The sequence below is a fragment of the Erinaceus europaeus genome, chromosome 2 (genome assembly GCF_950295315.1).
Source record: "Erinaceus europaeus chromosome 2, mEriEur2.1, whole genome shotgun sequence".
NCBI classification, from domain to species: Eukaryota; Metazoa; Chordata; class Mammalia; order Eulipotyphla; family Erinaceidae; genus Erinaceus; species Erinaceus europaeus.
In genome coordinates this window covers 64,758,071-64,783,025 of record NC_080163.1, presented here as the reverse complement: position 1 = coordinate 64,783,025, position 24,955 = coordinate 64,758,071, and the positions used below count along the sequence as shown (strand labels likewise).

The 24,955-nt window shown below is 36.2% G+C and overlaps 2 protein-coding genes across 3 annotated transcripts in view; both read right to left on the bottom strand.

Annotated features, from left to right (window-relative positions):
- LOC103107902 (disintegrin and metalloproteinase domain-containing protein 32) overlaps positions 1-17,251 on the bottom strand; it is a 79,713-nt gene extending 62,462 nt beyond the window's left edge. For both annotated transcript variants that reach the window (XM_060182254.1, XM_060182259.1), the window contains exons 1-6: positions 16,932-17,251; positions 12,407-12,483; positions 7,939-8,000; positions 5,704-5,773; positions 3,316-3,392; positions 1,088-1,265 (exon numbers count right to left, since the gene is read on the bottom strand). In XM_060182254.1, the coding sequence (XP_060038237.1) occupies positions 1,088-1,265; positions 3,316-3,392; positions 5,704-5,773; positions 7,939-8,000; positions 12,407-12,483; positions 16,932-16,989 (522 nt within the window). In that variant the 5' untranslated portion in view covers positions 16,990-17,251. The remainder of the gene's footprint in view (positions 1-1,087; positions 1,266-3,315; positions 3,393-5,703; positions 5,774-7,938; positions 8,001-12,406; positions 12,484-16,931) is intronic.
- Positions 17,252-19,535: 2,284 nt separating this feature from the next.
- Positions 19,536-24,955, bottom strand: part of ADAM9 (ADAM metallopeptidase domain 9) — a 68,897-nt gene continuing 63,477 nt past the window's right edge. The window contains exons 21-22 of the mRNA XM_016185397.2: positions 23,306-23,373; positions 19,536-20,959 (exon numbers count right to left, since the gene is read on the bottom strand). Of these exons, the coding sequence (XP_016040883.1) occupies positions 20,866-20,959; positions 23,306-23,373 (162 nt within the window). The 3' untranslated portion in view covers positions 19,536-20,865. The remainder of the gene's footprint in view (positions 20,960-23,305; positions 23,374-24,955) is intronic.

Genomic DNA, 24,955 nt, shown 5'->3' with positions numbered 1-24,955 from the left:
CAATCTCTATCAAGATCCCATGGCACTTTTTTCAAGGAAATTGAACAACTTGTTAAAAAAAAATAGTTGTTTAGAACAACAAAAAAACACTAATAGTCAAAAGAAAAAAAACAAAAAGAAGAAGGTATCATATCTCTAAACTTCAGTTTATACTACAAAGCAACAGTAATTAAAACCACATGGTACTAGAATAAAAATGGACACTCAGATCAACTGAACAGAATCAAGAGCCCAGAAATAAGCCCATATATAGAGAGATAAGGGCAAAGAAGGTCTCTTTAATAATTGGTGCTAGGAAATTTGGACACCCACATGCATTAACGTGAATCTAGACCATCATTTAATACCATACATCAAAATGTATCGAAGGCCTGGATATCAGACCAGAAACTCTAAAGTTTATAGAAGAAAACATTGGTGAAAAATTGCCAGATTCTTAAGTCAAAAGATTTATTTGGAGACTCAACCTCATGGGCATGGGAAATTAAAACAAGAGTAAATAAATGGGACTACATCAAACTAAAGAGCTTCTAAGCACTGAATGCACACTACACAAAGATAGCCAGGCATCTAGTAAATAGGAGATGACATTTTCACATCACACATCCAACAAGCAATTTGTATCAAACATCTATAAAGGATTGACACAACTCTACAAAATATAATAATAACCCAATAAAAGAGTGTGCCAAACAATGAAACAGTTTTCTAAAGAAGATATGCACATGGCCCACAGACATATGAAGCAGCACTTCACTTATTCATAATTACATAAATGAAAATTAAGTCTATACTGAGATACCATCTCACATCTGTGCTAATGGCCAGATTAACAAAACGGGAAATGATAGGTGCTGGAGAGATTGTGGAGCTAAAAGGATTCTGCTATGCTGATGTTGGGAATGCCAACTGAGGCAGCCCCTTTGGGAGACTGTATAGCCTGTCCTTAAACAAATAAAAATGGATTAATTATGATTCAGCAACCTTAAAATTTTCTAACTCACTAAAAGAAAAAAAGAAATAGAAAAAAAAGTTATGTAAAAGCAATAATCAATTTGAAAGTATTAATAAAGGAAACACAACTCACTTTTTTACTCAGTAAGATGACATAATTCACTGAGTTTTGTTTTATGCCTTGGTCATGACTAGTAAGAAGTGCAGAGTCATTGTTTTTATTCTTTAGTTTATAAAGAACATGCTGAAATTCAATTGTAGATTCCAGAGGTTCAATTCCATAAGAGACATTTTCAAATTGCAATATTCCTCTGTAAAATTAAGGATAAAACATAAGTGTAATGAATTATATACTGTAAAATTCAGACAAAACAAAAACATAAGATTTATAAGCTCAGTATTGTGACTAGTTATATTTTGGAGATGTCTTCAAAAAGGCAAAAGATCTTTTTAATACGCAAAAGTATTTTCCATTTTATTTTCGTAAGAGGTATAAATTATGTAATCACTGTGCACAATTCTACTTGGTGTACAAGTACACAGCATTGCAGTGATCAAATTCTTTTCTTGATCTCCAAATTAGTAATTTAATGTAATCAACCTCAAATAGAAATCTTTCTTTCTCTGTGGTTTGTATTAATTTTGAAAAATAGTTATGCTATGTAATGCCAGCATATGATGAGCAATTTTATTTCCTTGAAGCATAGCAGTAATTAATGAATGGTGCTTGTTAACTTTGCTTATGTACACTGTCTGGATAAAACTTAAAGGCAATATTATTTTAATTATTTATTTTATGTGAGAGAGTGAGTGAGTGAAAGACTAGAGTACTGCTCTGCCATATTTAGTGCCAGAACTCAATTTGCATATATATATTTGACTCCAGGGTTATCGCTGGGGCTCAGTGCCTGCACTACAAATCCATGGCTCCTGGAGGCCATTTTTCCAATTTTGTTGCTGTTGTTGTTGTTGGATAGGACAAAGAGAAACTGAGAGTAGAGGGGAAGACAGAACAGGAGATAGACAGACATCTACACACTTGCTCCACCACTTGCGAAGCAACACCCTGCAAGTGGGAAGACAAGGCTCAAAGGAAAAAGAAGTCTGCTACATTGCTGGTGTGAGTGCAGACTGTTGGAAGTGTACAGACTGTGTTCTGGGAGGTGGCACAGTGAATGGGGCATTGAACTCTCAAGTGCGAGGATCTGGGTTCAATCCCTGATGGTATATATAACAGAATGATGTCTCTCTTTCTCTCTCTCCCTCCCTTCCTCCCTCTCTCTCCTGCCTTTCTTATTAATAAATAAAATATTTTTTAAAAGACTGTATGGACTGTCCTAAACAAATAAAAATTGAAACACCTTATGATCCAACAATACCAACCTTGGGCATTTATATGCAACCCTATATTAATAACTGCATTATTCACCATAGCAGCCTAAATGCCCACCAACAGGTGACTGGTTAAAGTTATGGGATATATATTCCATGGAATACTACTCTGCAATCCAAAAGATGATATTATGTCCTTTAGGAGGTGATTATGCTTAGCGAAGTTAAGTAAAGAGATGAAAGACAACTACTAGATGTTTCACTCCTATGTAGAATCTATAGATTTGATTCCCTTGAACTTGCCAAATAAATAAATAAATCATCAAACAAGAAGCAAGATAACCGTTTTCAAGACTTGTGAGAAGTATGGTGGTTATCTTTGGGAGGTGGGAGGGTGGGGATACAGAACTTTGGTGATGCATGTGATGTAGAATTATACATTGTAATCTTACACTCTTGTAACATACTGTTAATAACCATTTAAAAAATTAAATATAAATAAAAAGTACTGAAAAGATTAAGCTATCGTAAATTTAACTTGTTCAACTCTAATGGTTAAACTGATTGTCTTTTTTTGCAGTTAAAAAAAGTAAAACCAAGTAAGAAGGCCAAAGAAACATAAATTTCTAAAGATGCTATAGAAATCAAAACAGTGCAATAGTACTAGAATTAAAATAGGCACAGATCAATAGGAAATATCTATTTATTTACTGGAGACAAAAATAGAGAGGGATAGGGGAGGTACAAAGGGATAAAGAAAGAGAGACACTTGTAGCATTAAGTTCTACCCTTGCATTTGGATGCCAGGGGTTTGAGTCTAGGTCCTTGTGTATGGTAAAATGTAAGCTCTGTCAATAGGACTTAATTGAGCGTCCTATAGTGAGAAACCTGAACAGAATTATTAAAAAAAAAAAAAGAAGTGTACTCTAAATAATGTGTTGTAGCTCTACACTTATATAAAATTCAATAAATCACTAAAGTTAAATACAATCATTGTGTTTCATATCAATGACAGAAAACACATAAAACCTCAGTCCAGAGCATGTGCTGAGTATGACAATAGAATTTGTATATCCTTCAACATATCCTTGGTAGTAGCACTGAGTCTGGAAAAAAAAAAAAGTAAAACAATGACTTTGAAACTGATAAAAATTTTCTAGTGACTTATTTTATAACTGATAGAAATTTCTATACATTTTTCATGGACTCTGCGCTCAGTGAACTGTCTCCTTGCATTTCCTATTTTCTCCCTTCATTAGTTGCCCTTTACAGATTAATTCTGGAGATCATTGTTTTATGCTTCTACTTCCAACTGTTACTCCATGTCTTAGATATAATTATTTTCTTTTTAAAAATATTGTATTTATTTTTTATTGGATAGAGACAGAGAAATTGAGAGGAGAGGGGGAGACAGAAAGGGAATGACAGAGAGATCTGCAGACTTGCTTTTCCCCTGCAGGTGAAGAGCAGGAGCTTGAACCTGGGTTCTTCTGCACTGTAATGTGTCTGCTTAACCAGGTGAGCCACCACCTGACCCCTATAATAATTTTCCAACATGTAAATCTAGGTCATAAGTTAAAAGACAAATATTTTGAATATGAATTTCTTTTATCTAATATTATGCTAAAAATAAACACCTACAACGAAGATCATGAATAGATTAAAGGGAGAGAAAAAGACAACTTGCTCAAATACACCGTCTCGAGAGTGTAGTCTGACCAGCCTGCATATTTTGGTCCCAGAAGAATATCTGTGGGAATGAACTAACGGTGGGTGGAGCAGAGGTCTAAATGCCAGTGAACTACTTGTGGCTACCTAAAGAAAAGATTAAACCTCCCAGAGGGTACAGTCTTCTGCTGAGCCTACCCTAGGCCCAGTATTGTGCCTAGACTGAGTCTTCAGAGAAAACAAAAACTTACAGAACCCTCAGATAATACAGAAGAGCTGTACGGGAAGCTGGAAAGGCGTGGGTTGCAATTCTGAGCACAAATACTCCACAAAGAGACAGACTTTATCTAGCCCAAATCTTTCTTTAAGTGGGAACACAGTGCAAATGGGTGTGTCCTTCCCTTGACTAAGCAAAATTTGTAAATGCATACTTCAAGACAAAAAAAAAATTCTTCTGGAGATAAAAGGGATATTTCATAATAGGCATTTTACTTTAAGATGATATAAATATTTAAATGTGAGTGCTTTTAATAGCATAAATACATAAAGCCAAAATTGCAAAAAAAATAAATGCAGGAAAATTTAATCATGGTAAAAAAAAAATCAAGCATTTCTGTCTGTGATAGATATAAAGTTTAGTGTCTATCCACAGTTCAGTTAACCTATAGATGTACAAAACAACACAGGGGACAAAAAAAAAAAAAAAGGACAATCATAATCCCAAGATTAAATGGAGCTATAATAAATTTTTTTGCATAATCTTTATTTATTTATTGGATAGAGACAGCCAGAAATCGAGAGGGAAGGGAATGATAAAGAAAGAGACAGAGAGACACTTGCAGCCCCGCTTCACCACTCAAAAAGCTTTCCCCCTGTTGGTGGGGACTGGGGGCTTGTATCTGGGTCCTTGAGCACTGTAACATGTGCGCTGAACCAGCTGTGTCACCACCCGCCCCAGCCCCACACCTACAAGTCTGCAGGTGTCTATCTTTCTCTCCTATCTCCTCCTCCTCTCTCTATCTTTTTCTGTCCTATACAACAACAGCAATGGTAATAACAACAAAGGAAACAAAATGGGGAAAAATGGCCTCCAGGAGCAGTGGATTCATAGTGCAGGCACCAAGCCCCATCAAAAACCCTGGAGGCAAGAAAAAAAAAAGAACCTAAAGGAAATGGGGGGCAAAAAATGTTATCATGGATGAGTACATATCTGAACCAGAAAAAAAAAAAACGAAGAGTGTGAAGTTCTTGATAAAAGAAACTTGAAGCCACCCAGATGCACAATTACAGATGAGTGATAAGAAAATTGTGGTATATACACACAATGGAATAATACCCAGCTGTTAAAAATAGTGTACTCATCTCCTTTGTTCCATTTTGGGTGGATCTTGAAGGAATTTTGTTACGTGAGAGAAGTCAAAAATAGAAAAATAAATACTGGGTGATTACACTTGTAGGTAGAACTTAAGAAACAAGAAAGGGAAAACACAAGATAAGACTTTGACTGGGTGCAGGGATTGCACCAGACAAAGGACTCTATGCACTAAGGGGGGAGGGAGAAGGTAGAGAGGACACTGGGGTGCTGCTGTTTGATGCTGGAAAAGGGCCTAAGTTGGGAGTGAATATTTTTCAGATACCTATCCTGGGGAGATGAGAAACTGTACCCAGGTGTGTCACTAACTGTATGCCAAACAATTACCCGCCCTATAAAATTATTTGGGGAAAAAACAATTCAAAGTATACCTGTACTTCTGAATCATAAGCTTTCATAGATCCTTGATTATACAAGTAAACCATAAAATTTTCACTTAAGAAATACCTGAGTAACAAAAAGAATGAGAGAATTTATTTTAAATCTATTATTTGGACTTTTACAAAGCAATAGCTAGCAAAATAACAACCCCAGGCAGTCTAAACTTTCTTTCTTTTCTTTTTTTTTTTTTTTTGTAATTAAGGTTTTTGTTGGAACATAATCACACTGATTGCCCACGTATAGCTTATTGTCATTTTCAGGATAGGACAGTATCATGAGTCATTTTGACAAGAGAGTGTGACCCTCAGAGTAACATACTTCTATCTGGGTGTTTAGAGAAGAAGTTTGCCAGCCCTGGATAAAGGACTACCTTGATAAAGGTAGCATTTTTCTTAAGACATGTATACATTTTTATGCAATATAATACGTATCTACTGAAAATAATATTCCCATCTAAAGGAGCTCCTTTAAGGAAGATAATAAGGGCAAGTGAAAATGATATACAGATTCAAAAGATATAGAGAGCATATAGGATAATCAGAGTTTCCTGTTCTTTTCTAAATGTCACTATCATGAATACAGAATGAACTTTATAATGAAGTGTTACGTAAAAGTCATATTAAGCAGTACTAAAACTACACAGGCATTGCAGCTACCAGTCTAAGTTAAACTTTCTCTATTAGTCATTATACTTATGCTATTTTACTTTTGATTTTCACCCCAAACTTAGACAAATTAGACCACCCAGTCTAGCTGCTGATGGAAATTTTGTCACTACTAATGATAACACACAGCTTATTCATGATCTACTAGCTGTGCAGTGCAAAAGGCAGTTTGAAGTCAAGTAAAACAACTCTGGCATGCTTCACACTATAGATAACACTTCCCATCTTTAAATCATCTACATTTCAAACTTCAATAACATCACTTCCCCCATGGCTTCCCTCATATTTTTATGCTTATTTTTATAATTTTCTTCATCTGGATCCTTGCTTTTCCCTTTGTTTCCACAGATGTTGAGTTCTTTTTTCTCTTAGACCACATAGCCCGACTTTACATTCAAAATTTGATTGAACTATCCTTTTCTAAGTCACAAATTAATTTCAAGCCATACTTTCTCAATAGAATTTCCACCAGAGAGTAATTTTCTCAAAAAAATGGTGGTGCATAGTATTATTTGCTATAACTTATTTACAAGCTCCCATCGCAGCGTATAATCTTGTTGTGAACCTGTTTCAAGAATTAAATCCAAGTCGATCAGCTACAAACCTTCCTTCTTACTGGGGAATTTTTCCTTAATTATACAATCATGCTGTTTCTGCTAATGTTAATTCCTATAGATTACTTTTTCAGGCTGAGAGGCAATGCAGCAGTAGTACATTGGAGTTAGACACAAAAGGTCCAAGGTTTGATTTCCCAGGGCCAACCAAGCATTGTTGGGTCCAGCTATCCGAAGAAAATCACCAAGAGGCCAAAGTGATGTAAAAACAAAGAGTCTTTATTTGCTAGCGCTTGGGCTGAAAACACCGAGACACTGACACAGCAGCCCTCTATTGTTGGACCCCACTCTAAGTTCTGTTAAGGTTTATATAGGGCTCAGAATGAATAGCCTACATGACAAAGCTCAAGTCTACATAGTAACTACATGACAGTTTTACAATTGTAGTTATCTATCATCTGCATATGGGGGAGTATGGGGGGGGGGGTATTATGACCTTGTGGTTATCTTTTTTTGACTCCAGGCTCCCAGGAGGTTTCTTTCCCACTGTCTGGCCCTGCAGTTATCTCTTTCTCCACACGCTCAAGGTTCTGTCTTTGGTAACAGCCCTAAACTCCGAGAGTCACTCTTTCCTCTGGGAATTCAGGTCTGTTCTGTAATTACTTAACCCTTGGGTTACTAGAGTCTAGGCTTACCTATCTTTCAATCACCATTTTACATTTTATTTTTTCAGCTCAACTTCTACAGCATAACCAGAGCTGAGTGGTGCTCTGGTAAAAGGAAGCAAAAATAATCCTCAGTAAATGAGTGTTTATGGTTTCTCCTCCCACCCTCACCTCCATTTACAAAAAAAGTACTTGAGGTAACAGTGCCAAAAACTTGATTAATAGGAGAATATCTTAAATAACTAAAAGTAATCAGAAGAATTAAACAATTTCTCTTTAATATCCCATTTGTATATATATAAATTCATATTAATAAAATGACATAAAAATCAGGAATTCAAAATTACCTTTTCTTAAGGTATATTGTATATTGCTTCCCATCTACTGGGATAATATAGGAGATCTCTTCCTAGAGAATTCAGAACAACTATGAGTAAAGACAAGTATAATGCAAAGCAAAAGCAGTTTACATAATTAAACTCTACAAACAATATTTCAAATAATTCGATTACAGCTTATCAGTCTGGGTAATTAAAAAATCTCTAGCAATATATAAAAGTCATAACATTGATGCATTATATAATCCATTCTACTCTCACAAACTCAATGCAATGGAAGTCTACATGTAACTGCATTTTAAACTTCTGAAAGTTCAAACTGTTTGTGCCCTGATATTTACTCACGTGACTTCATTTAGTATAAGGGTATTCTAGTTTAGCTGACTCCATTTGGCACAAAAAAATAGGTTTAACTATCTTTGTAACAAGTACTGCTTTCTTTCTCATATTTTTAATTTATTAGTGATTTCATAACAGCTTACAAAATCATAAGATTACAGGGGACTAACTCCACACCACACCCACCATCATAGTTCTGTGCTCTCCCCACTCCCCCTGGCTCTTCAGTCTCCCTGCAAGGATAATCACCATAGTTTCCATGAAGTCTTAGTGATGTTTTGTCTACTTTTTTTTTCTTTTTAACAAATTCATATGTTTAAGTTACTGCTATTACACATATGAGCAAAACCATCAGAAATTGTTCTTCAGAGATATGCAGGTCATTTGACAATGGCTATAAATTATAAAAACAAGAATCCATGAACACAAGCACAGTAAGATCCATGATAAGAAGTACAAGTAAAACAAAAAAACAATGTAGGAAAAATTTAAAAGTGATAGAGATAAAATTATATCACCTAAAGAGACATAGAGGACTGTATTCATTCAAATGTGTCATACATAAAAGTATATATATATATAATTTACTTATTTATTAATATTGTTATTATTATTATTATTTTACCAGAGACCTACTTAGCTTTGGGTCATGGCAGTGCAAGGGATTAAATCTGAGAATTTAGAGCCTTAGGTATGAAAATCTCTTTGCATAACTATTTTGCTGCCTACCTCCCGACCAGCATATATGCAATTTATATATAAACATATATATAAAACATCTGAGAGAGGTTTTTAAAAACTGTTTTTGTCTCACCATCCTTTGCTGGAATATCTTCTATCCATGTCTGCTTCCCCTTTCACACTATTGATTGGTTATATGTTTCTTCTTTTTTAAATTTTTATTTATTTATTTTATTTATTTATTCCCTTTTGTTGCCCTTGTTGTTTTATTGTTGTAGTTATTATTGTTGTTGTCATTGTTGGATAGGACAGAGAGAAATGGAGAGAGGAGGGGAAGACAGAGAGGAGGAGAGAAAGATAGACACCTGCAGACTTGCTTCACCGCCTGTGAAGCGACTCCCCTGCAGGTGGGGAGCCGGGGTTCGAACCGGGATACTTATGCCGGTCCTTGTGCTTTGCACCACCTGCGCTTAACCCGCTGTGCTACAGCCCAACTCCCAGATTGGTTATATGTTTCTATGCCATATGTCTCTGGGTCTGCTTTTACCATATATCATAAAATTCTAAAACAGAGTTAGAGTGTTCAATTCTGACTATCATGTTTATCAAATGTTTTTGTACTATCATCTTTTTGTTCCAACTTAAAGATTGATGGGAAATGTAAAGTGATACAGTCATAACAAAAAACAGCCTGGCATTTTTTAATGTTAAGTATAAACTTATCATATGATACAGGAATGTTATAGCTAGAAATCAACCCACGAGAAAGGAAAATATATTTCTACACTTAAATATTCATTAGAAAATGATTCCTGAGTATCAATATCTAAAAACAACTAACATATTCATCATCTAGTGAATGGGTAATCTACATTCACTAAAACATAACAAATTACTAATAAATCAGGTGAAGCAGAAAAACTCATGTTACAGTAACTCAGTACAGAGACCTCCCTATTTGTCTATTTCCATTCAAATGAAATATCCGTAAAACCGAAAATTATAGAAATAAAGAAAACATCAGAGCAAGGCAGTGACATACCTGGTATAGAACACACATCTAACAATACTCAGGCAACTGGGTTCAAGCCTTCTGCACCCTACCTGCAGGGGGGAAACTTCACCAGCGGTGAAACAATGCTGCAGGTGTCTCTCCCTCTCTCTTTATCTCCATTTTCCCTCTCAATTTATCTCTGTCTCTATCCAAAAGTAAAAAATATATAAAAAGAGAAATAGAAAATATCATTAGAGGGCCAGGTGATGGTGCACCTGGTTGAATGCACATATTACAATGCACAAGGACCCAGGTTCGAGCTCCTGGTCCCCATCTGAAGGGGAAAAGCTTTGCCAGTGGTGAAACAGTGTTGCAGGTGTTTCTCTGTCTCTCTCCCTATCTCCCCCTACCCTTTCTATCAAATAAATAATGATAATTTAAAGCTATATACATATTTTAAAAAGAAAATATCAGCAATTGCAAAGGACGGACTGGGAGTGGAAGTAGAAACCAGCAAATAGGCAAGAAAGAACTTCTTAGCACAAAAGAAATTTTTCAAAACTGAGTTGTATTGATGTTTTAGTTAATACAATTAACATACCATAATCACCGAGCTGTATTAAAAAGGGTGAATTCTTTGATGTGTAGATTAAACCTTGATAAAACTTAAAAATTAAAATGTTACTAAAAGATTGGTTACTTATAAGGAAGCCCCAGGGATGCATTGGATCGACCTTCTCGTGGTGCATCCCGTGAGTACCCATTCATTGGGGAAACTGACGATCCTTCCTAGCCGACTGAATCCACATGGATCCCAGTCACTTTCAAAGCCAGCAACAAGCAGCTCCTGACAGCTTTCAACCTGACGCTGTTGACTGGCTACGGAAGAAGGGCAAACGCTAGAAGAAGAAGGAAGCCCCAGTTGCTGGCATTAGTTCTTTTAACTAGAGTCAGTTATCATGCAGTTAGTTATATATACAACACACAGGGAAAAATATTTATTAAATAAATCAAATAAGATAAAGTATCTTCCTTTCTGGGCAAAAAATTACATAACAAAGTGTTTCTTCCGAGAAGGCATAGATACAGAGATAGAGGTTAAGGACTGAGGCTTCAGTTAAAGAGAATTTGCCTATCCATTCTGAAGAAAGTATTGTCTTGGGGCTAGGTGGTTCACCTGATCTGAGCTCCCATTTAGAATGAGAAAAGGCTCGAGTTCAAACCCCTGGTCCCCACCTGAGGGGGAGAAGCTTCATAAGTGATGAAGTAGTGCTTAAGGTAGCTCTCTTTCTAGCTTCCCTTTTTCCCCTTCAGTTTCTCTGTATCTAAATTAAATAAATCGTCCTTCAAAAGAAACTTTTCATCTTCATCAGAATCATGTATCAGGTAAGATTCTAATTCTCCTACATCTTTTTCTGTACTTAAAAAAAAAGTTCCATTAGGAGGCACTGACAAATCTAGACAAAACAGACCATTCTAATTTATGTATTTGTTTTTATCACCAACATTTTAAATCCCTTGTCAATAGTAACGCATACTTGTTCATACTATAATAGAACTTACATACTGAGAGCTGGGTGATGGCAAAGCGGGTTAAGCGTACATGGCGCAAAGCACAAGGGCTGGCATAAGGATCCTGGTTTGAGCCCCCAGCTCCCCACCTGCAGGGGGTCACTTGGCAAGCGGTGAAGCAGGTGTCTATCTTTCTCCCCTCCTCTCTCATTTTCTCTCTGTCGTATCCAACGACAACAGCTATGACAATAATGACTACAATGGGTGCAACAACAAGGGCAACAAAATGGGAAAAATGGCCTCCAGGAGCAGTGGATTGGTAATGCAGGCACTGAACCCCAGTGATAATCCTGGAGGTTAACAAAAAAGGAATTATATACTTTTATTTATTTATTTATTTTTTGCCACCAGGGTTATCACCAGGAGCTTCATGCCTATACAATGAATCTACCGCTCCAGGTGGCCTTTTCTTTTTTCTTTTCCTTTCTTTTTTCTTCTTTTCTTGTCTTTTCTTCTTTTCCTTTCCTTTTTTTTCTCTTTTATTTGATAGAACAAACAGAACTTGGGAGGGGAAGGGGAGCTACAGAGTGCGAGAGAAAAAGAGATGCCTGCAGACTTGTTTCAATGCTTGTGTAGCTTCCCCCCTGCAGATGAGAGAGTAGGAGTTTGCACCTGGGTCCTTGTGTATGATAATGTGTGAGCTCCAGCAGGTGCCCCACTGCCCACTCCCGGACATGATAGATTATACTGTTATATCATGAAGATAAGAAATGCCAAACAGGGTGGGGGTATAGTATAATGGTTATGCAAACAGACTTTCATGCCTGAGGCTCTCAAGTCCCAGGTTCAATTCCCCATACCCTCAAAAGTCAGAGCTGAACAGTGCTCTGGTAAAAAAGAGAAAAAAAGAAATGCCAAACAATAATTTTGATTGTGGAAAGTATTTCTTACATTTTCTACTTCTGAATCATTTATATTTGCTTGAATTTTCTCTGGAGTTATAATTTGTAGAAATATATCTTGAAAATCTGAATGAAAAAAACAAGAGTCTTAATAACAGTGTCTTAAACCTAATTAATTTGTAAACATACCTAACAGCAGATATCAAAATTGCCCTTCTACAATAAGACCTGAAACCATCTACTTTTATGTACATCTTGGGCAATTATCATAGGTGTAAGTTGTAAAGTAAAATATCTGTGTTCTGCTTGGTTAACTAATATGTATTTTCAGCCCTATCAATATAGAATTCAAACTGTTGCATATGAAAAAATCAAACAAGAGAAAACTGTTGTTTTCTATAGAATAGCAACACTTATGGTTATAACAAATAAAAATGCAAATCTTTAAAAGAAAAAAAATTGAATAAATATTTATCTTACCAGAAACAAAAGTATACTCCAAATAGATCAAGGTCATGGATGTTAGACAAGAAATTATCAAATACTTAGAGGAAAATATGGGTGGAACACTTTACCAACTAAATCTCAAGTGCATCTTTGATGATACAGACCCAAGTGCAAGGAAGTCTAAAACAAAAATCAACCAATGGGACTCTATCAAATTGAAAAGCTTCTGCAAAGCAAAAGAAACCATCACCCAAACAAAAATATTACTCACAGAATGGCAGAAGCTTACATGCCATACATCAGACAAAATATATAAAGAGCTCATCCAACTTAGCAATAAAAATGCAAATAACGTGGTCCGGGAGGTGGCACAGTGATAAAGCTTTGGACTCAAGCATGAGGTCCCGAGTTCGATCTGGCAGCACATGTGCCAGAGTGATGTCTGGTTCTTTCTGTTGCCTCCTATCTTTCCAATAAACAAAAATCCAGAGGCCCAAATGAAACAGAGAAATATATCTGAATAGTCACATCTACAAAGAAAACATATTGATGTTTAGCAGGCACATGACGTGCTTGTCATCACTTATTATTAGGGTAATGGGCATAAAAACTACAATGAGGGGTATCGTAGCACAACCAGTTAAACGCACGTGGCATAAGGGGCAAGGACCTGCGTAAGAACCCCTGTTCCAGCCCCCGGTTCCCCAACTGTAGGAGAGTCATTTCACAAGCGGTGAAGCAGGTCTGCAGGTGTCTGTCTTTCTTTCCACCTCTCTGTCTTCCCTTCCTCTCTCCATTTCTTTCTGTCCTATCCAACAATGAATGACATCAACAATAACAATAAAGCTACAACAACAAAAGGAGGCAACAAAAGGAGGGAAAAATGGCCTTCAGGAGCAGTGGATTCATGGTGCAGGCACTGAGCCCCAGCAATACCCTGGAGGCAAAAAAAAAAAAAAAAAAACCCAAAACTACAATGCGATAGCACTTTACATTGGTGGAAATAGCTTATATCAAAAAGATTGCATACAAGGGCCAGAGTGGGGGAAAGTGAGAGAATCTCATAAAGTGCTGGAGTGAATGTGAACTTGAGCAGTCATGGAGATTCATTGAAAAAGTAGAAAGGAGGGATACTTGGTTAAGTGCACACAAGGATAATATAGGTTTAAACTCCTCCCTGCTCCGCACCTGCAGGGGCAAAGCTTCACAAGTGGTGAAAAAAAGCTGTAGGTGTCTCTTTGTTTCTTTCCCTACCCTCTCGATTTCTTTGTCTCTATCCAAAAACAAATAAATAAAGGTATTTCAAAAAGTAAAAACTCTTTAAATCCATAAAAATCATTATTAGACATTTACCCAAAGATTATGAAAACAATGATTCAAAAGGATTTAGGGAGAGGGCCTTATGCTGACACATCCAGTGAAGAACACACTACCAAGCACAAGGAATCCAATTCAAACCCTCATCCCCATCTGCAGAAAGGAATCTTCACAAGCAGTGAAAGAGTGTTGCAGGTGTCTCTCTTTATCTCTATCTCCTTTCCTTTCCTTTACATTTCTCTCTTTCTCTATAAAAATAATAACATAAGAAATAAAAATAAATGACTGCCTAGAGTAGTGAATTCACTGTGCAGGCACACAGCCCCAGCAATAACCCTGGTAGCAATAAAACTAATAGAAATAAAGCCATAAAATAAAAGGATTTATGCACCTTTATTTTCACGACAGCTCTGTTCACAATAGCCAACACATGGAAATCACCTACCCATGTGCAGATGACTGGATAAAAACAGTGTATAATAAATATTCAGTGAAATACTACTTGACCATTAACAAGATGAAATTACATTTTCCTGGGATAAAATGAATGGAAATCAAAGTAAGTATAGTAAGTGAAGTAAGAAAATTATAGAGGAATATGGGATGATCTCCTTCATATGTGGAATACAAAATAACCAAAGCAAACAACCTTGCAAGAATAAAACTGATTATAGGTAGAGCTGCTTTCTTTGGTGTAATGTCATTAGAACTTTGCTGGTAAGTGTGGTTAGTCTTATACACATATGCAAGTATAAAATCAGGGCCAGGTGGTGGCATACCGGGTTGAGCACACATGTTACGGTGCACAAAGACCCAGGTTCAAGTCCCTGGTCCCCACCTGCAGGGAGAAAGCTTTCCAAGTGGTGAAGCAGGGCTGCAGGTGTCTCTCTGTCTCTCTCCCTATCTCCCTCTCCCCTCTCAATTTCTGTCTGTTTCTATCCAATAAATAAATTTAAAAAACAAGTATAAAATCAAAACTTCTTACTTCATAGTATTGTAAGCCAATGTTCAATCCAACAATCAACAAATAAAATATAGTGAAAAAAATAGATATTTTTCCTGCTTTCAAAGGAGTCCTGAATGTGTCAGGATGGCCAAGTGGTCTAAGGAGCCAGAATCAAGCATTGACTTCCTCAAAGAAGCAGTCGTCATGAGCAGAAAAGGAGTCTATTGCCTGCTAGCCAAAAAAAAAAAAGAGCTCTAACCACCCACCCTCCACCTTGATGACACCCCTACCTTTAACTTTCTGCCTCCTAGATTATGAGAATATTAATTTTTGTTGCTTAAAGTACCCAGTCTAGGTTATTTTCTGGAAGATAAGCTTCCTAAAATAGCTGTTGCAAAAGGTCTAGAAATGATACAAAAAGTCCATTAATACATGAATTGGCAAAATAAATAATAGTGCTTCTAAACATAATGGAATGCTATGTGGCTAGGGGAAAAGACATTCCATATACTGACAAGGAATGAGAGGACTCAAAAATTGATGAATTTATTTTTTAAGGTCATAGTTTCTTTTTCATACTTATTTTTCTGATTAATTAAAAATTGTATAAAAGTGTATAAAATTGAATACAAATTGTATTAAAATGTATAAAAGTGTATAAAATGCCAAACAAAAAAATCTAAAACTGTTATTTACACTGAAACTTCCCTTAAGTTTTTGTAGTATTTTTATAATGAACTTCTTATTCTGTTGTAATGCATCCATGTCATTATGATGCTGAATTTTTTTTATAATGTAGAACAATTTATTTTTGTATGCAATACAAGTTACTCTACAGGGATAATTGAGATCTCAGGGGAGACAAAGTTTTGCAGTTTTGAGTGGAGTTCAGGAAGTTCACCTGGTGTTCTGAGTGCAGTACTATAAAGTACATGAAAGACATACAATAAAAGTTGCCCCACACCCAAATTAAAGGAATAACAATTCTGTCCTTGAATTTATTAAAATTATCTTTCCTCCTCATGTGTCACTTTTACATTATTACTGAGTGCCCAAACATGATCCTGTTTGCCTGGCTGACAGAAAAAAAAAAAATCCAAAGAGTAGGGAAATACTCAAAAACCCTACAAAGATTAGGGTTTTTAGTGGAGCTGAGCCACCTTTTGAAACAGGTAAAGATCTAACGAAAGAAAAAAATTTCTCGGAGCTGGGCAGTGGCACACCTGATTGAGTGCACAAGGTACAGTGTGCAAGAACCCAGGTTCATGTCTCCATCCCCACCTGCAGGGAGGGAAGCATCAAAAGTGGTGATGGAGGGCTACAGGTCTCTCTTTCTAAATTTTTTTTGGTATTATTTTTATTTATTTACTGGACAGAGATAGCCAGAAACTGAGAGGAAAAGGGGATTATAGGGAGAGAGGTAAACACCTATAACGCTGCTTCACCACTCGCAAAGCTTTCCCCCTACAGGTGGGGACTGAGAGCTTGAACCTAGGTCTTTCCGCATTCCTCGCCCCCCCATTCTCTTTCTATCCAAAATAAACAAATAAATAAAATATTTTTTAAAAAAAGGAAAAAGGGGGTGGGCAGGCGGTGGTGCACCTGGTTAAGTGTACACATTGCAATGCTCAAGGACCTGGGTTCAAGCCCGTGGTCCCCACCTGCAGGGGGAAAACTTCACAAGTGGTGAAGCAGGGCTTGCAGATATCTCTCTGACTCTTTCCCTCTGAATCTCCCCCTTCCTCTCTCAATATCTCTTTCTCTAACCAATAATAAGTAAATAGAGGGTTTAAAAAAAGAAATAAAGGAAAAAGAAAAGAAAAAGTTTATCCTAGAAGGAATAAAGGGGTGCCCTCGGACTTACCTGGCCCTGTTGCTAGCAAGCCGCGGAGCCCCGCAAGCAGCAGCACTGGAAGGAGCATGGTGTGTGGCTGCCCAGCTGCTGGAACTGGGCTGGGGGCAGTTGGGCCGCTCAGAGACGAGTCTGGCCACCGCCCACCGGCCGGGACGTTCTGATCTGCCCCACCGTCTCCTGGCGGTTCCCAGAGCAGCTTTCTCGCGAGGTGGTTGCACAGGGCGATGGGTGCCCCGGCTTGCTAACCTGGCCATGAGCGCTCACCATCAGCAGTTTGCACCTCTTACAATCTGCACCCCCTTATGCCGCATCTGCTGCCCTCCCTCCAGCCTGCCTTTTGCAGTAATGCAAACAGCCCCAGGACCCTCCCAGGAGACTGAGTTGGCGTGGGTGGACTTCTTAGAACTAACATTCATGGTGTGCTCATTTGTTACAATTCCTGCCAGTTTTTTTTTTTTTTTTTTTTTTTAATAAACTAAGGGGCCAGGCAGCGGCATAGCAGGTTAAACTCTTCTATTATTAGACTTGTGGTCCCCAACTTCAATGGGGAAGCTTTACAAGCAGCGAATAATAATCCAATAATAAGTAAATTGAAGATTTTAAAAATAAAGAGAATAAAAGAAAAATGTTTGTCCCAGAAGGAATAAGGGGGTGGCCCTTCAGGCTTACCTGGCCCTGAGGCTAGCAAGCCTAGGAGCCCAGTGGAACAACAGCACTGGGAGGAGCTATCTCCTCTGCTGCTCACAATCTCTGTCTCTTAACAAAACAAAAAAATCCCTCCTAGAGTCATCCCAGTTTCATTTCAAATTCTAAAGACTCAATCTCCCACGAATTAACAGAAACACAGACACATGAAAAAAAAAATCTCATTGTGGAATCATCAGAGACTGACAACCGTCATGAAATCTTATGTATGCACAGAATTTCAGTAGGGTAATCTTAAATAGAAAAAAGCATAGCATGATTTGAGACAGAATGGATGGAACTGGAGGTGATCATGCTTAACAAAATAAGTAAAGAAATAAAAAGACAACTACCAGATGGTTTCACTCATATGTAGAATCTAGAGATCTGATTTACATGAATTTGCCACCAAAAAAAAAAAAAAATCCAAACAAAACAGAAGCAAGCAAACTGTAAGACTTATGATGAAAACTATGGTGGTTATCTTTGGGAGGTGGGAGTATGGGGACACTTAACTTCGGGGGTGGGTGTGGTGTGGTGTGGAACAATAGATACACTGAAATCTTACAATCTTCTATTAATAACAAATTTAAAAAATGATGAAAAAAAGCAGAGCAGATCAAATAACACTTGCATCTCAACAGCAATAGCCAATGCGGGGCTAAAATTGCTTTTACAAAATAGATAAGTCTAGGCTCAGGAAACAACAAAACAGTTGTACAAGACTCATGCCTAAGGCTGCAAGGTATCAGGTTCAATCCTCAGCACCCCCGTAAACCAGTGCTAAGCAGTGCTCTAATCTCTCTGTAAAAATAAATAAGTAAATAAGAAAGGAAGGAAGAAAGAAAGAAAGAAAGAAAAAGATGAACTAAAGTTTGTTTCATCTTGCTTCACAGTAGTAGTACAAATGCTACAGCAGCTTAATTGATGACTAATGGTAAATATCTTGCCTTCGAGTTCATTCATTAGCTATTTTTGACTCAACATTTTATCTTTAATGGAACAGACTTTATATAATTCTTATATGTGTTAACTTTCTCCTTAACAAGAAGCATGGTCCAGACAAAACTCACATTAAGTACATCAATGTGGCAGGGTCTTAGTAGGCATTTCCAGAATTTGATAAAATGTGATTTCTACTTTGTAAATATGAATTATGCTTAATATGTCTGGAGATTTAGACAAACTGCTTGATAGAAAGCAAAAATGCAATACTTTGAGCAAACATATTGTCAAACACTGATATCAAAGTTTCATATGATTTATGTCTGATTATTAAAACATTATTAGCAGATTGTAAGGGAGTCCTTTAGTATTTTCACATTCTGAATTGGCATCTACAACCAAGAAATTACACAAAGTTTCATAGTAATCCAAACTAAATCAAAAACAAACCTAAGTGAAAACATATAAAGTATATGTGACTATATATAAAAGTTTTAAAAATGCAGATTCATCAAGGTTTTTAGAAATTTTTTTAAATAATCAAATATCCAAGGACTTACCTACTTCTATATATGTTATTATATAGTTAATATATTATCAACTCTAAAATTTGTGACATGAATTACAGTTGCAAAACTTTACTATGAGTTAAAGACACAAACATTTGAGTCTTATATAGATCCATTCAGAGGTTAAATTTGAAAGAAAGAATCATCATTTGGGGTTGCTTACAGTTTTCAATATATGCCTGCTATTGAAATAATGTGTCAGCTTCAAAGAATTAAAATTAGTTTTCTTCAAAACTAATCTACTGTTAGGAACAAAAGGCATCGTGTACAATTAAATATAAGTCTAAAAACCTGGTGAAAGATAATATTTATAAAAAATGACTAGTGTTTTAGCTAAAAGTATAATGTATAAGGTATGTGTAAAGTAATAAATACATAGCTGGGTAGTCAGGAAGTTACTGGATGACAAGAAAAACACAATTTCAAGTATTTTATTTATTGTAAATATACACAAACTGATTTTTTTTGAAAAACTAATGAAAATCAGTTAAACTTATTAAACTTTATTATGAAATATGAAAGGCTATGAAAAAGTTTAAGTGCTTAAAATTTTACCATTCACACCATTTTTCCATTAGTAAAAATTCATTTTTGAAACACAATTGGTATAATTCAGACACCATACTTTTTTTTGCACATATCTAAGAAAACTTTCTTCTCTCCTTTCTCCGGCCTTATTTCTGTGAGAACATTAGTTTCAAGAGAGAGAGAAACATGATCCAGCACACTTTAACAAATGTAAACATTCTAAATTACATTAATAGCAAGCGCTAAAAATTCATATCTTAGACTTAAAGTGCTCATGACATTCTCAAGTGGTTTTTATGACAGCTCCATGGATATTATAATTGCTCCTGCTTTGTTAGAGCCATGAATCAACAGCCTACCTGATTAGCTCTATTAAATACTTCGTACCTTAAGATCTATATTTAAAATAATTCTAATATAAAATGGTGCTATGATGCAAATTAGAATTTCAATTAAGTTAACTTTTCTAATATTCATATCCATAGGCAGATCCATTGACTCAATTATTTATAGAATCCATGGAACCATTTATCCACAAGCTGATCCAGAAAATGAAAGGTAACTGTGTGAATATACACATAACATTATTTTCAGTGTACTCTGTACTTCCAAAGTAATATTATGATATTTGAATTATAGTATATGCATTTTTTAAAGACAGAATATTTGTTTATTCATGTAGCAAATGGAATAGAAAAGATGCTAGTATCTGATGATTGTTAATTCATGCAAGATGAAAAATATTAGTCATTATCAGCAGCCAAATTATTCAGTATTCATAGATATTAGATTACCCCAGGTTTAACCAGAAGCTATGTTAATGATAACTAAGGTCAGAGTTCAAAATTATACTGAAGCACATAATGGTATAATTAAACCAATGCAATCAGTTTAAGAGCCATTACAATAATGTGTTAAAAGTAACGTAATCCATGGTAAGTGCTTTAACAAGACATTTGACTAAAAAAAGACTTATTCAACGACTGAAGTGAAAAGATATTCTAAATTCCTTGGCTTTACTGCATTTCTTACATTTCTTTATTCCTACCACTCAACTTTTTTTTTTTTTCTGTATTAGTAAAGTTTGTTTTTGTGGTAATTTGTTTTTCATTCATAGTTGCAGCAGGAAGAAAGGCTTTTCAAGAAAAATATCAGGAAAAAAAAATCAGCTCAGTTCCCTGAAGATATCCACAAAAGGAGAGATTTGAAAAAAAAAATTAAGTGAGGGAACTATATAGAGGTGGAACAGGAGCAGGACGAGCAGGAATTAGATTTCCCTGAGGTGACACTTTTGGTTGTGGTGGAGGTGGCCTGCAAAGAGAAATCAAGGACATTCAATCGAGTGCTTTGACCAAATGCAGTAATGCTACATTCATTCCAAGCCCAATACAACACCAACCTCAACCATGCTCATATTTCTTAAACCTAAATAGTAATCTGAGATTACAGTTAATCGCATACACATAATTTAAGAGCTTCAATCAGAACATAAAATGTATTAACTACCTGAAACCCATTTTATTCTATCTCAGTGATTCTATATGATTTTTTCATGACAATTTTTATATTTTTTAAAAGGAACAGCACACAAAATTGAAACAAGCTGTAAAAGACCAATGGTGTTTTTTTTGTTTTTTTCCTTCTGGGTTAGGTTATCGCTGGGGCTTGGTGCCTGCACTACGAATCCACTTCTCCTGTGGCTATTTATTTTTTTTTTCAATTTTTTGGATAGGACAGAGAGAAGTTGAGAGGGGAGGGGGGAGATAGAGAGAGGGAGAGAAAGATAGACACCTGCAGACTCACTTCACCACTTGTGAAATGTCCCGCCTACAGGTGGTGAGCTGGGGGCTGGAACTGGGATCCTTATGCGGGTCCTTGTGCTTTATACTATGTGCACTTAACCCTTAACCAGGTGCGCCCCCCCCCCAGCCCCCTCTTTGCACAGGATTTAAAGGTGGCAAATTACTGCTAAGTATAAACATCGCTGTGTTTAATAGCACAAAACTGAAATTCTGACTCTGTCAAACTTAATAGCTAAGAACTCAACCTGTTATGACTTCAACACATATCACTCTCAATCCTCATATTTTAACTTGTGGAAAATTTTCCCTTTTTGTTCAATCCCAGTGCAACTCTACTCCAGGAACAAACTAGACTAACTGGTTAATTTATATATTCCTTTCTATATATATTCTCACAATTTATATATTCCTTTCTTAGTACTAAGTATGTCTTCAGTGCACTCTTATTGTATAGTAAATGTTACATATGATGACATTCCTCAGTGTCTCAAGGCAATTGTAATTTGAAGGTTTTCTGGAAGGCCAGAATGGTGAGGTGCATGTTATATGATATAAAATATAACATGTTTACTTTCCTTGTTCTTTCTCTTGTCTATTCTTTGAGTCTTTCATTTTTTCTTAGTTCTAACAATTCCATTCAATTCTTTATTTTCTCCTTCAAGTTTCTAGGCCTGTACTGAAATTCATCATCTTTACTTTTAATTCTGTGACGCAGTCAACTTTAAAATTCGTGTCTGGTAACTCGATTAGCTGAGGGTCCTCTGTTTCTATGTATTCTTGCTTTTCTAATTTTTAATGACATTTCATTTCCTAGTCTTATTTCTCTGAATGGAGGCCTGGGGAATCACACATTAGAGAAAAAAAAAAAATGAATGAACTGAAGATCCAGTTTACCTACAATCCTAGGTCTCAGCACAAAACTAAGGGTATTTGCCAAATTACTTCTTCTAGACAGGGTTCTATTTTTTTTTCTGTCCTATGAATGAATTTATTGATACTTCTCCTCAGCTTCCTAGCTTCTCAGCTATCATGTTCAGGAGAGGTAGATATATCTAGGACAGAAAAGCGCCCCAAGTGCTGGGATGTTACCCAGACTGCTGTCCTCTCTTAAATTTTAGCTTCGCAGTTCTGCCAGTCCATGGTAATCCTATTTCTTTTTCTACTACATTGCCTAGTTTTCAAGTTATTGGTAAGGCTAGTTCAATCCATCTGGCTTCCCACTTCCATTTATTTTAAAAGTTTTTACTTTTGAATCTTATGTGTAATATAGGTTATAGTGGCAATTGACTGACTTGATTAGAATTTATTTATTTTATTTCCTCCAGGGTTATCGCTGGCGTTCGGTGCCTGTACCACAAATCCACTGCTCCTGGAAGCCTTTTTTGTCCATTTTGTTGCCCTTGTTGTAGTTGTTATTGTTGTTATAGTTGCTGTTGTTGGATAGAACAGAGAGAAATCGAGAGAGATGGGGAAGACAGGGAGGAGAGAAAGACACCTACAAACCTGCTTCACTGCTTGTGAAGCGATTCCCCCTGGCAGGTGGGGAGCTGGGGGCTGGAATCGTGATCCTTACGCCAACTCTTGCACTTTGCACCATGTGTACTTAACCCGCTGTGCTACTGTTCAGCCCCCTTAGAATTCTTTAAAATTTCATTTCAACACTGCACTAATGATACCAAAATTAAACTTTCTCAAAAGCGTCTCTTGAGAAACTGTATTCTATTTTAAATGTTGACAGTAAATAACTTCTTATAAATTAAATTAGCGTGCAAGAGAAAATACTAGATGTTAACGTGGGTTTCATTTTAGTAAAAAAAAATAAAAAATAAAAAAGCTAAGTGAATTCACTTCAGACCTTGATGGGATCTTCTGAGGTTGCTTGGCTGCATAAGTTGGTACTGGATATCTATTTGCAAATATAGGCTAAAAAAGAAAAATATATATATTACTATGATGTATGCATAATTTCCTCTAGTTATTTCTCCCAAAAGTAATCAGTATATTTAAAATCAATAAATAGAAGACACATTTGAAAATAGCTTGCAAAAATTTTTTTTAAAGAGAATAGTTTGCTTCTTTACACATTTTACCAATGAATGCGCAATAACTACTATTTAAAATATTTTATTTATATTTACTTATTGGATAGAGGCAGAGATATCAAGAGGTCAGGGGGAGATACAGAGGGAGAGAGAAAGACACCTGCATCACTGCTTTACCACTCATAAAGCTTTCCATTGCAGGTGGGAACATGGGGTTTAAAACCAGGTTTTTCTCATTGTAACATGTACCTTAACCAGGCACACCAACACCCAACACCAATAGCTAGTATTTTTAAGACTACTTTTTTGAGGGTTGAGGGTATAGGGACAGAGAGAAACTGAGAGGTGAGGCAGAAAATCACTTGCAGTACTACTTCATCATTTGTAAAGCTCCCCACCCTGCAGGTAGGGACAGGATGTTTGGTCCTAGGTCCTTGGGAATTGTAGCATACATGCTCTACTGGCTGTACCAATACCCAACCCAAAGCTCTATCTTTTTTTTTAATCAGTAAAACTAAAGTAATCATGATTATAATCAACCCTTAATATATGAATTAAAAGTTAAAATACTACTTTTATCAATATACTTTGTCAAATATCCCCAAAATGTATTACCTAATTTATACATTACCTGCCACTGTAAATATCACTAATCTACAGGCCTTGATTTTGGTATTCATGGTATTCCTTCATGAAGAACTAGATGAAGTTTTGCAACAACGTGACAAACCTTATATGGTGGTAAGCTTGTTTTTTTTTCATTTACCATACTACATTTGGACAATTTAGGAGATATCAGATAGTATTACTAAATCTCTAATGAAGGGTTCTTGTCCAAAGTGTTCTTCACTCTTTGCTGTTAACTCCTAAAGATTTCTGAATGGTATGATACAGAGAATATGCTCACTGTGCATATTCTGCCATTCACAAATAAACGTTTGAGTAATCTGTGTGTTCTGCCATGAAATACATGATATATCTTTTAACATCTCTATTTTTGGACCCACAGAATGATTTGCTTGTACTGTGAAGATGGAGAAGGGAAATCAGAAACTATGTCCATCTCCTTAAAAAAAAGCTATAGAAACAACATTTAACAGGGACATTTAACAGGGACTGTTATATTCACTTCATGGAATTTATCTGGTTTATAAAGTCACTAAAATTGCTACTTTTATGGCATATATATATTACTACAATAAAAAAGAGGAGCAGGGAAGTAAAAAATGAAAAAAATATTGGCTGTCATAAAAGATATGATGCATTTTTGCATAAAAATGGGTGTGAGATGGTGGTGCAGACGGCTGAACAGACATGTTACAATGGTCAAGGATCTAGGTTCAAGCCCCTGGTCCCTACCTGTAGGGGGAAAGTTCTGTAGGTGGTGAAGCAGTGCTGCAGGTGTCTTACTCCCCCCTTCCTCTCAATTTCTCTATCTCTACCATAAATAAATAATTAAATAA